Source organism: Balaenoptera physalus (assembly GCF_965194825.1).
Source record: "Balaenoptera physalus genome assembly, chromosome: X".
In the NCBI taxonomy this organism is placed as follows: Eukaryota; Metazoa; Chordata; class Mammalia; order Artiodactyla; family Balaenopteridae; genus Balaenoptera; species Balaenoptera physalus.
Genome location: NC_138903.1, coordinates 133317717 through 133328177, shown reverse-complemented (window position 1 = coordinate 133328177; position 10461 = coordinate 133317717). Strand labels below are relative to the sequence as shown.

General features: G+C 55.8%; 1 protein-coding gene across 5 annotated transcripts; it reads right to left on the bottom strand.

The window, feature by feature from the left end:
* Positions 1–2736: 2736 nt before the first annotated feature.
* On the bottom strand, positions 2737–9985 carry TMEM187 (transmembrane protein 187). 5 transcript variants are annotated; one of them, XM_082446902.1, is made up of 3 exons: positions 9641–9985; positions 6325–6453; positions 2737–5690 (listed from the first exon to the last, which is right to left on the bottom strand). In XM_082446902.1, the coding sequence occupies exon 3, from the start codon at positions 5437–5439 to the stop codon at positions 4639–4641; it is 801 nt and encodes a 266-aa protein (XP_082303028.1). In that variant the 5' UTR covers positions 5440–5690; positions 6325–6453; positions 9641–9985; the 3' UTR covers positions 2737–4638. The 5 variants fall into 5 exon arrangements, with proteins under 5 accessions (XP_082303028.1, XP_082303027.1, XP_082303024.1 ...); XM_082446901.1 differs by lacking the exon at positions 9641–9985 and adding an exon at positions 7707–9595; XM_082446898.1 differs by lacking the exon at positions 6325–6453 and having other exon boundaries at positions 9615–9985.
* Between the last annotated feature and the right edge of the window lie 476 nt (positions 9986–10461).

Sequence of the window (10461 nt, the reverse complement as noted above, 5' to 3'; positions counted from 1 at the left end):
ACTACGTGCTGGTGAGGCCATGGAGCAATGGGAACTCTGCTGGGCAGTCATTTCAGCAACCACCGTGGCGAGGGATTTGGCAACTTCTAGTTCAGCTGAAGTGCAGATGTGCTGTGCACAGGCAGATCCCCTAGCGACGTGCTCACACGTAGGCAGAGAGGCCCAGACAGCAGCACCAAAGGAGGAACTACCCTGATGGGAAGCCAGGAGACCTGGGGGAAAACACCCACAGATCCAGTCCTGAAGCTGGTGGGAGATGGATCAGGGCCACGTGGTGCATCTAGGGAAGGTTACAGCACGTGCGAGATGGCAGTGCACATTGCTGGTCATCTCCCCCCGCTCCCCTGTAGGAAAGGTCTCAGAACGTGTTGGGGAGTGGGCTACACCCAACTCCGGACGGTGGTTGCCTCTGGGGCGGGAGAGTAGGGTCAGGCCCCGGTGTGATCTGTTAGGCTGCATGAGAAAGAAGAGGCAGAAGTAAAAGCAGAAGTCAGCGGTTCTGAAGATCCAAGTGAAAGGCAGGAAACGGAAGAAAAGACTAGAAACACATGAAAATGGTTAGAAGGACCTGCTGGGCAAGCAGGCTTGGGGAGCTTTTCCGGCCCCGGAATTCAGCACTTAGCAGTGAGGCAGCCAGGGCTCGAGGGGCACCTGGCAGCTGAAAACACCGGGAACCCAAGACCCACTTAGGAGGGGAAGAGGCGCTCTCCAATTTCATGGCTATTTGGGGGCTCGCTCGGGAACAGAAATTGCCTAGTTTATATTTACCCAAAGATTTCTACTCATGGAGGCTTTCGGAGGTGAGAGGGAAATGTTTACCTGTGGGACGTGCCCAACTTTAAGTGCCGAGAAACAAAATCTCCTTCGTCCCCCAGGCTGCGATGAGACGTGCTCCACGGGGTTTGGGCATTTCCATGGAACATGATTGTGAAGGGCTCCGGTCAAGAACAGTTCGGTGAACTGTCCTGTTAACAGTGACGACAGCTGCACTGTTTTGTTTCTGAATGTAACTTTCAACTATTTTATGAGTATTAGTCTTAATAATTTTATAATTAACTTTTTATAATGAAAACTACCTGAAGCAGCTATAGGAGATGTTAAGATTTGACAAAGCTACCTGATGTATAGACAAGAAACCCAAAAGCTACAAAGAAAAAGACAGACATTTAGACATCCATGACCGGGGAAACCTTCACCACGTTCCCTTAAGACGCCCACAAGACGAATGAGGTTAAGAAGACGTGTGTATCATCTGTATGACAGATGAATGGTTAATGTTGATAATGTAAAACAAGCTCCTGCAAACTTTCGGAAGAAAAAGTCCAATAATGAGGAAAGGATATAAACCAACAACCTACAGAAGAATAAATCCTAACTTCCAACAGACAAGTGCACAAGCACCAGTTGTGCACAAGTGTGCATGCGTGTGTGTGGAGGGGCACGAGTTAAAGTCACAACGAGGTCTTGCTTTGCCCCCATCAGATTGGCACAAAATGGAAAAGCCCCCTGACGCCTTGCCCGGCCTCTCTCACCGCCGTTAGAAACTAAACCATAATGTCAGTGGGAAAGGCAACCCGGGTGCCCTTGAGTCGCCTCCTGACCCTGACCCAGAGGAAGGCAAGCTCCAGGGCGAAGGGGCAGGCACAGGAGGTTGGGGTGAGGGCGGCCGGTATAGATGCCACTGCAGCGGCGCGGGGCCAGGGGCGGCATCGGGGCCCAGCACCGTGAGCGGGAAAGACAGGTGCAGGGGGGTGTGTCCCACACTGGGGCCACCGCAACCCCGATGGCGCTCTCGGCTGCACAATCAGAGCAAAACCAATACCACTGCTTTCAGGGGGAGCAGATCCCCAGGCCACGTGTGGGGAAGTGAGAAGAGGCCAGGTGGTGCCGCCACTGTCACTGCTTCCCGGGGGAGGTGGGGCATCACGGCAGAAGGGCCTGGAGGCCGGCCGCCTGCCTTTCGGATGCTCAGCGTTGAAACCTTCAGCAAAGTCGCACATCTATAGTTTCAGTTTCTGCGGAACGAGGGGGCTGCGCAGACGGTTTCTGAGATCCCTCCCAGCTTCGGAGCCTCGAAACCGTTAGGCCAGACGCGGGGGCAGGGCCCATCTGGTCACCATCGGCTTCGCTGCTTTCCGGGGGCAGGTTGCAGAGGAAAGAGCAGAGCCCAGAGGGGGCCCGGCCGCCAGCCTCCGTCCTCTGGCGCCTGACACCGCGGGCGCCCTCGCAGCCTGGGGCAGGGCTGAGGCTGGTTGAGGCCCCGGCCCCGGAAGCCAGGACTCACCAGGGCTGGAGGGGACGCAGGAAGCTGCGTGGCTGAGGCTGGCCACACTTTGAGAAACACTGATCAAAAACGGGGCAGAGAGAGAAGGTTCCAGGCCTCTGGCTTTGGTTGGATGGGTTCAATATAGGGCCGTCTGATTTAGCAAATAAAGACAGAACACGCAGTGAAACCTGAATTTCAGATAAACAATGAACATTTTTTTAGTATAAGCACATCTCATGAGACATTGGGGACACACTGGTACTAAAACATTATTTGATGTCCTGCATTTCATCTGACCACCTTGGGCTTCTGGAGGTTTCTGCCCCATCCGAGGTGTCCCTTCCACACGAGTCTCTCCTTTGGGTGGAGTCCACCCCGCCCAGGGTCTCCCCAGGCCCCAGAGTGGAAAAGACCCCCTGCGGTTCCCCCCCTTCCCTCCCCCCCCGCCGTGGCACAGTGGTGTTCGTAGTTCTTCATGAAACAGTCCTGAATCACCCTGATCTCAGCATGACACCTGTTTCCTGTGGGGACCCAGCCTGACACAGGAGTGGAATGAAACCCAGAAGGTTCCCAGGGTTATTTATTAAATAGGTATTGGTAAAAATAAAATAAAATAAAAACAACAAAATAAGTTATGGGTGCTTGCGGCTCAAAGGTATGGAATGAACGAGGCTATGCAAAGCCCCAGTTCTCAGGGGATCCACTCTGTCAAGGAAGGAAACAGCGACTAAGAGAGAGGTAGCCAAGCAGGGGGGAATCAGAGCCCACCCCACATCAGACGCTGGTCCTCCCCCATTCCTCCACACTGCCACCTCCGTCTCTAACTGAGACACCCGAGAAATCACGTCTTTCCCCTCCCTCCCTCTGGCCTCCTCGAGGAGATGCCCATAGCCTTTTTCCTCTTCTAGGACATACAAAGCCTTCGAGATAACTGTAGTGGAACACAGCTGCTTCCCGAAGCAAATGCTGGCCCTGCTCTTCAAAGCCGGCAGGCCCCGCCTCGGGCCCCAGTCCTCAGGGGAGGGGCAGAGGCAATGTTCACCGACAGGATTCTTCAGGTAACAACTTGGTTGAGACCCGCCACCCACTGGAGATGTGCCCAGAACAGAACATCCTGCCCAGGTACCCGGTTTCAAAATCACCTTGGTAGTCATGGCAACGGTCCACAGGCCAACCCTCGAGGCTCCAGGGAGAGGGGCCTCAGGGGACACTGAACAGACGCATGTGGGCTGCCCATCCCGAGATGCCATTCGGCAGGGGACAGGACATCCTCTCCCTTCTGCCCTCACCTCTGTCTTTAAAGACCAGATGCCTTTCAGGTGACGGGGAATGAAACAGGTGTCTAAAGAACACGTTACCAAGTGGGAGAAAGAATGCATAGGGAGATGGTCTCTAAAGGGCAACCCAAAGGCAGACCCCTCAGCATCTCTTGGGCCTCAGTGTCCCCCCCCGAGGGGGGCCCTCTGGTTCAAGCATTAGCATCTGCATGAGAAGCACGCTTTGGGGTTGAAAGATGCCAAGTCCATGGCCCTACGCTGAGACGCCATCAGGGGATCACGGTTCCTAAGGACCTGGGCTTCTCCATGGGTGACAGACACCTGACACTTCAGTAACCCTAGCTGCTGAGGACATCTAAGCTATACCCTGGCTCTGAGGGAAGAGCCAGCAAGCAACATTCTGGTGAGGATTCAACTTTTGACATTTGTGGGTGTTTCTTCATCTAGACGCACCCTGCCTTGTTCCACAAAGGATCTGAGGTGACGTGACTTCCATGTGACCTGCTGTCAGCTTGGCAGTCGCAGATGTCACAGTGAGTTAGTGCTCTGGACTTCGGATTTCCCCACCAGTCTGCTAGGCACATGTGTTTACTATGACTCAGTCTCCCTGAAGCCAGATACCTCTGGGGACGCTCACTGGTAACCCCAGCGCCTGGCCTGGCACGCCAGCCAGAAGTTACCCTGCCCCACTGTCGCCAGCCCATGCTTGTAGCCCACATCCTGAAGCAGACAACCATTCTTTGTTCAACCATGAGTCTGATGGATTTCTTGGGGTCATTTCCCCCCAGCATTTTATTTTGAAAAATTTCAAACTACAGAAAAATTACAAGAATACTAAAATGGAACCCCACATCCCGGCCCTTAGATATTTGCTTTAACTCTTTGAAAGTAAGTTGCAGAGAGCATAACATTTCATAATGTTGAATATTCATACTCAGAGTATTGAAGCCCATAAGTTTGAAGGAAGGGGCAGTCTTCTGTCATCATCCTATCTTGTTGCACCCAGGACACTGAACACTGACGACAGGATGCCAGCGGAGAGCACATTTTGATGTTAGGGTGGGTCAGCGGCCGGAAGCACCTTCCTTCCACACTTCAACGCACCTTCTCCACAGGAGGGCGTCTTCGGCAGGTGTTTAAGTTGGTCAGGAACAAGAAGGCAAAGTGGAACTGGAGCACATCGCAGACTTTGGACCAGAAGTGGCCCGTGAGCCGCTGGAAGAGGTGCCACTGCGAGAGCTCGTGGTCACACAGCTTGAGGACCACAAAACCCAGGCAGGAGAGCACGCCCAGAGCCAAGTACGTTCCCGAAGAAGCGCTGCCGTGGCGCCCCTGAGTGCGCAGGGCCTGCCCCACAGCTGCTGCGATGTGTACGCCCAGCGCCACCTCAAACCCACGGGGGTGCAGCAGGGCCAGGCTGTAACTGCACAGGGAGAGGCCCTCGACGGCCAGGAGCAGCCGGGGCTTCCAGCCCCCGTCCAGGCAGAGGCACCAGGCCACCGGCCACGCAAAGATGGGCAAGGTGAGCCACTGGTCCAGCACGGCGGTGGGGCGCGTCTGCATCGCGATGCGCAGCCACTGAACCGGGCCGTAGACCAGGGCCATGCCCGCAAAGACGTCCTTCAGGTAGCAAGCCTTCCGTGCCTCTGTGGGGCCCCCCGGGGCGCTGGCCTTGCTCTGCAGCCAGTACATCCCCAGGAGCACGTAGGCCACGTTAACGAGCGAGTTGAAGGGCATGGCCAGGAGGGCAGGGAGGCTGGCGACCGGCGCTTCGGCGTAGTGCTCATAGCCCACTTGGACAGAGACACCTGCGAAAACACCGGTGTGGACGGTGGCCGCGCAGAGGCAGCTGACCAGGGCCACGTGGAAGAGGGCCTGCCCCGACTCGGGCTTCATCTGGAGCCCTATGTGTGACCCGGGTCGGAGAGCTTAAGAGAGCAGCCGTCTCCAGTGTTATTTCAGAATTCAGATAAACAGTTTTTTTGCAAAACACTCCTCGGCCTCCCAGCTGAGCCAGCAGGAAGAAGTCCCCGTGATTCCCGACGCAGATGCTGCGACCTTGCCCCGAGTGGAGGCGGTGGCCCAGAGGAAGGCAAGGGTTCCGCTGATTGGTTGGCACCAGTGGAGGATCGTTCTGCCTTTTTCCTCTGTGGTTACAAAAAGAGTGTAGTTAAAGAGTGTGGGTAGAAAGAAAACCATCCAAAACAGAGCCTCCATCTTCCCGATTCTCAGCCTCAGGATCCGCCAACAGTTTTCATCAGAAAAAAAAAACACACAGAAATAAAAGTGCAGGAATACCCACAGTCCATTCACCTTCTTATATGTGGCCTCTAGAAGCCTCTAGAACCCTCTTTCACCTAGAGGTTTTGTGCCCCTCTCTCCTGATACCTATGCTGTTGTTCTTTCATCTGTGTACTATAAAAATCCTGCTCCTTGCCCTAGTTCCCTTCGAGCCACTGCATTTAGAGACTTAAATCTTTCCTAGGTCTGCTGTTAAAACTCAGAATGGGCTTTTCCACCTCAGTGGCATTACAAATGTGGAAGTTTCCAAGCCAGTCCCAAAGCCCTTTGAACCAAATACCCAGTTAAATGAGAAACCATTAGCTGTGGTCCGAGTTCTGGAATCTAAGGCAAGGATGGTGGGGGCGGGTAGGGGCGGGTGGAGGACTCCCTTCTGCTTCTTAGGTGTGAGGCCAGGTGGCACAGGGAGCCGTCCCCCAGGCCTGCCACCCTGGTTCACCCTCCTGCCTGCCCCTGAAGTGCCGCGCCTTTCAAAATCACCTTCTGTCCTTGGCTCACAAGAAAACCTTCCACTTCCTGCAGTCACAGAGGCAGTCCGATAATTTAAAAACAATGTGGACTTTTCATGGACCATCAACTGCTCTGGGGCCTGCTGCGGTGTGAGTTGGCCTGGTAGCCAAGAGATGTATTAATATCAACAAGAGAAGAGGTTCAATGCCCTGAAAGTGACTCAAAGCAAAGACAGCAATCAGGCAGGCAAGCATGGGGACGAGAGGGACTGTCCCTGTTCAAACCCCAGCTCCCCCACCTACTAACCGTGTGATCTTGGGCCTTAACCCTTCCGGGCCTCAGTTTGCATACCTGCAGAATGGGGATGCTACCAGTACCTCCCTGCAGAGTCGTGGTGTGAATTAAATGAGTTCTTAGAGATGTAGACCACAGTTCATTTCTGAGGCCCAGTGTCCACCTGCCCTCCTGCAGTTCAGGCCCTGAAAGGGCGGGGCAGGGTCTGATTCTGTGCTCTCCCTCCGCTGCTCAGTTTCTGTTCAAGCACAAAACCAGCACCCCTGCTCTTTTTCCTCGTCCTGTTTGCCATTTCACTTCTCAGACTGGCCCTGGGGCCCACCTGTAAGATCCGGGAAGGGGCCCGCTGGGTCTCTTAGTGAGCCTTCTCGCTCCCATCCTGCCTTGGGGGCCTGTTGTTAAGGGGACCAGCATTTCCACGAAGGAACTGAAGGCCTTGTCCCGACCCTCATCTCAGCATGCAGCACTGTCTCGCACCTCCTCGCTGCAGCTTCCGGTTAAGGAGCCTCTAGGCTGGGGGGCTGGGGGGCTGCCCCTGCCCCGGGGTCCCCACTTCCAGGCTGGCACACAGCAGCCCCCAGCGTCTCCCTCAAGGACCGCCCCTGCTTAGCACCCTTCAGTGGCCGGCTCTCCACTCGCACACGATCACGCCCCGACCTCTTGGCCAGGCACCAAAGTGCCATGCTCATGTAGCCCCGCGGGTGCCCCCTGGCCTGGCCTGCTGACACCCTCAGCTCGGCTGTGGCTTCCGCTCTGGCACCGGCACTTCCCCATTCCGCTCCTGAGTCTGGCTGGGGCACCAGCTGAGGCCCGGCCTCGTATCTCCAGGTCCTTCCCCGACGCCACCTGGGGCCCGACTCCCTGGTGTGAAGAGCCAGGCCTCCCGGGCCCCACGCGGCCAGTGCTAGCCTGACCCTCTTGTCTGCCAGCCAGCATGGAGGAGAGCTGGGGACCGGAGCCCAACACTGTCAGCTTGATAGACAAGGAGGCCCAGGAAGGGCGTGGAAAGTGACTCCTCTCCAGCTGCTGGCCAGAGGCTACCGAGCCCTTGCGCAAGCTGAAAGCGACGTGTAATCAGATGAACTTCCCAAGTCCACCAGGAAGACCAGGCTGGGTACCTTACGGCCTAGCTCCTCCGCACCCCTGAGGTGCTGTGACACTTGTTACGTGACTCTCAAAGTTCTTCCCAGCTTCCCCCGGCACATGAAGGGCCGAGGGCTCCCCAGCAACACCCTCTCCCCTGGTCTGGTGCTGGGCTCTTTGCGGGAAGTCCTGCAAAACGTGACAATCTCCTGGCTAAGGGGTTAAGACGTGTTCCTTAAACTCTCCTGCTTCCTCAGTCTGGATGCATTGAAGCAGGAGCCACTGTCACGTGTCACAGTGGCGGTTTCTTTGGCCTGTATCGTTTATGACAACTGTTTATTGTGCCCGTGACTACCCTGACCACCTTTGTTCCCTTTCTGCAGGTAAGGGGACGCCAGTCTGAGGGCTGTACCATGGGCCACCAGCAGCAGGAGAGCTCAATCTGGGCCACTTGGATGCCCAAGGAGCCTGGAACTACCGTAGTGATTCTTGAACTCTGAGGACAGAATCACTGAATGTGGCTAAGGCGCCTGGGAACCAGCAGCTTGGCTTCCTTATTTTACAGGGGAAGGAGTTGGGGCCAGAGAGGTGACGTGAACGGACAAGGTCACTTAGGGCAGTTGGTGGCACAGAAACACAGGTGAGGGCTCTTGTCCTTTGGCTGTGTCACAGGACTCTTTGGCCTTTTCTCAAACAAATGCTTCCAAATGCATAAACTAAAACAGAGAATTACAACAGAAACTTAATATGTCGAAAGACAGTTATTAAAGTATTTTTGAAAATGCATGATATATGGGCTTCCCTGGTGGCGCAGTGGTTAACAATCCACCCGCCAATGCAGGGGACACGGGTTCGAGCCCTGATCCAGGAAGATCCCACATGCCGCGGAGCAATTAAGCCCGTGTGCGACAACTACTGAGCCTGCACTCTAAAGCCCGCATGCCACAACTACTGAGCCCACGTGCCTAGAGCCCGTGCTCCACAACAGGAGAAGCCACTGCAATGAGAGGCCCACGCACTGCAACGAAGAGTAGCCCCCGCTCGCCACAACTAGAGAAAGCCCATGCGCAGCAACGAAGACCCAATGCAGACAAAAATAAATAACTAAAATAAATAAATTTAAAATGGATTTCTATTTATAAAGAAAAAAAAAGAAAATGTATGATATAGTAATATACGTGCTTCTTAACTAATAGGTTAAAGTACAGGATCTATGGGCATGTTGAATAACTACAGTAATTTCTTTTTTTAAAATAAATTTATTTATTTTAGTTATTTATTTTTGGCTGCGTTGGGTCCTATTGCTGCGAGCGGGCTCTCTCCAGCTGCGGTGCGCGGGCCTCCCACCGCAGTGGCCCCTCCCGCCACGGAGCACGGGCTCCAGGCGCACGGGCTTCAGTAGTTGTGGCACGCGGGCTCAGTAGTTGTGGCTCACGGGCTCTAGAGCACAGGCTCAGTAGCTGTGGTGCATGGGCTTAGCTGCTCCGCGGCATGTGGGATCTTCCTGGACCAGGGCTCGAACCCGTGTCCCCTACACTGGCAGGCGGATTCCCAACCACTGCATCACCAGGGAAGCCCAACTACAGTAATTTCAAAGCAGTTATTCTGTAATAACTTGTAATTTAGTTAATTTCAGGATATCTACAAGAAAAGTTATATGATCTCAAATGATCTGTCATTTCCTTTGGTGACACAGTCACCAGGCTTAACGCTCTGTGCTTTGCTGCCTACACTTGTAACTGCGGGAAAGGCCAAATTTCGGCTGGAGGTTGGTGAATGTGAAGATCAAATAAAGATGAGAGAAACAGGAAAAATCATCTGTTGTCATTCCAAGAGCCCGGACAGCAGCGCATTACACCCTGCGTCTGGCAGTGAGCATGACAGTGCAGCGACCAGACGGTCTCCTGCAAGATTTGGAACATCGGGGTGATGACAGTACCCACCTCTCAAGGTTGTTGTGAGAACTTACAGGATTGGCGCGAAAAGGCCAGCGATCACCATCCGGGTATTTTGCCTCTCTCGCTTTGCTGGGGGAAATTCAAATCTCGAAAAAGGGCGGACCCGAAAGGCGACCGTGCGCCTGCGCGCGGGGCGGGACGCGGGGCCCTGGGAAGCAGGCGGGGCGGGGTGACGCGAGGTGACGCGGGGCGATGCGGACCGCTCCCGCGCCCGCCCGCTCGCCTCAGGCGCCGCCAGCCTGGCTGCCCGCCCGACAGCCGGAGGGGCGGCGGGCGGCTCGGCGCGCGGCAGCCCCGCTCTTTTTCTTGGGGCGCCGGCGGTCGCGGCGGCGCCCCCGCGTGGGGGCGGGACAGCAGGCCTGGGAGCCTGGGAGGGCTCCGCCCCCGGCGTGGCGCGCCAGGCCGCGTTACCGCCCACTCTCACCCCGCCTCCGGCTCCCCTGGAGGCGGGCTTCGGGCCACCTTTCCGGAGGCAGCTGGGCGTGCGGAGCAGGAAAACGTCCGCTCCCCGGTCCGAGGCCTGACTCTAATGTCTCCGTCAGCCACCCTCAGCAACCTGTGTGCCCTGTCCCCACTGCTAGTTAAAGCGATTCCTCTGGCGTGTGTCCCTTCAGCGACCCGGGGGGCAGTTCCCAAGGGGGCGGGGCCAACGGCTTCTGAGGCATTCTCATCCGGGCATTCCCCAGATGCCGCAGCCGCCATCTTTGTTTTGTGCTGAAAGTCGCTAGTGACGCCCGCGGACGGCCGGGCGAGGGGAAGTGGCAAGATGGCGGCTCCCAGGGCGGAGGCGTGGAGGCGCGCTTCGGCGGCCACAGGGCTGGGGACGCCTGTG

Coding starts and splice junctions, on each gene's coding strand:
- TMEM187 (XM_082446898.1), bottom strand. CDS start 5,439: ATGAAGCCCGAGTCGGGGCAGGCCCTCTTCCACGTGGCCCTGGTCAGC.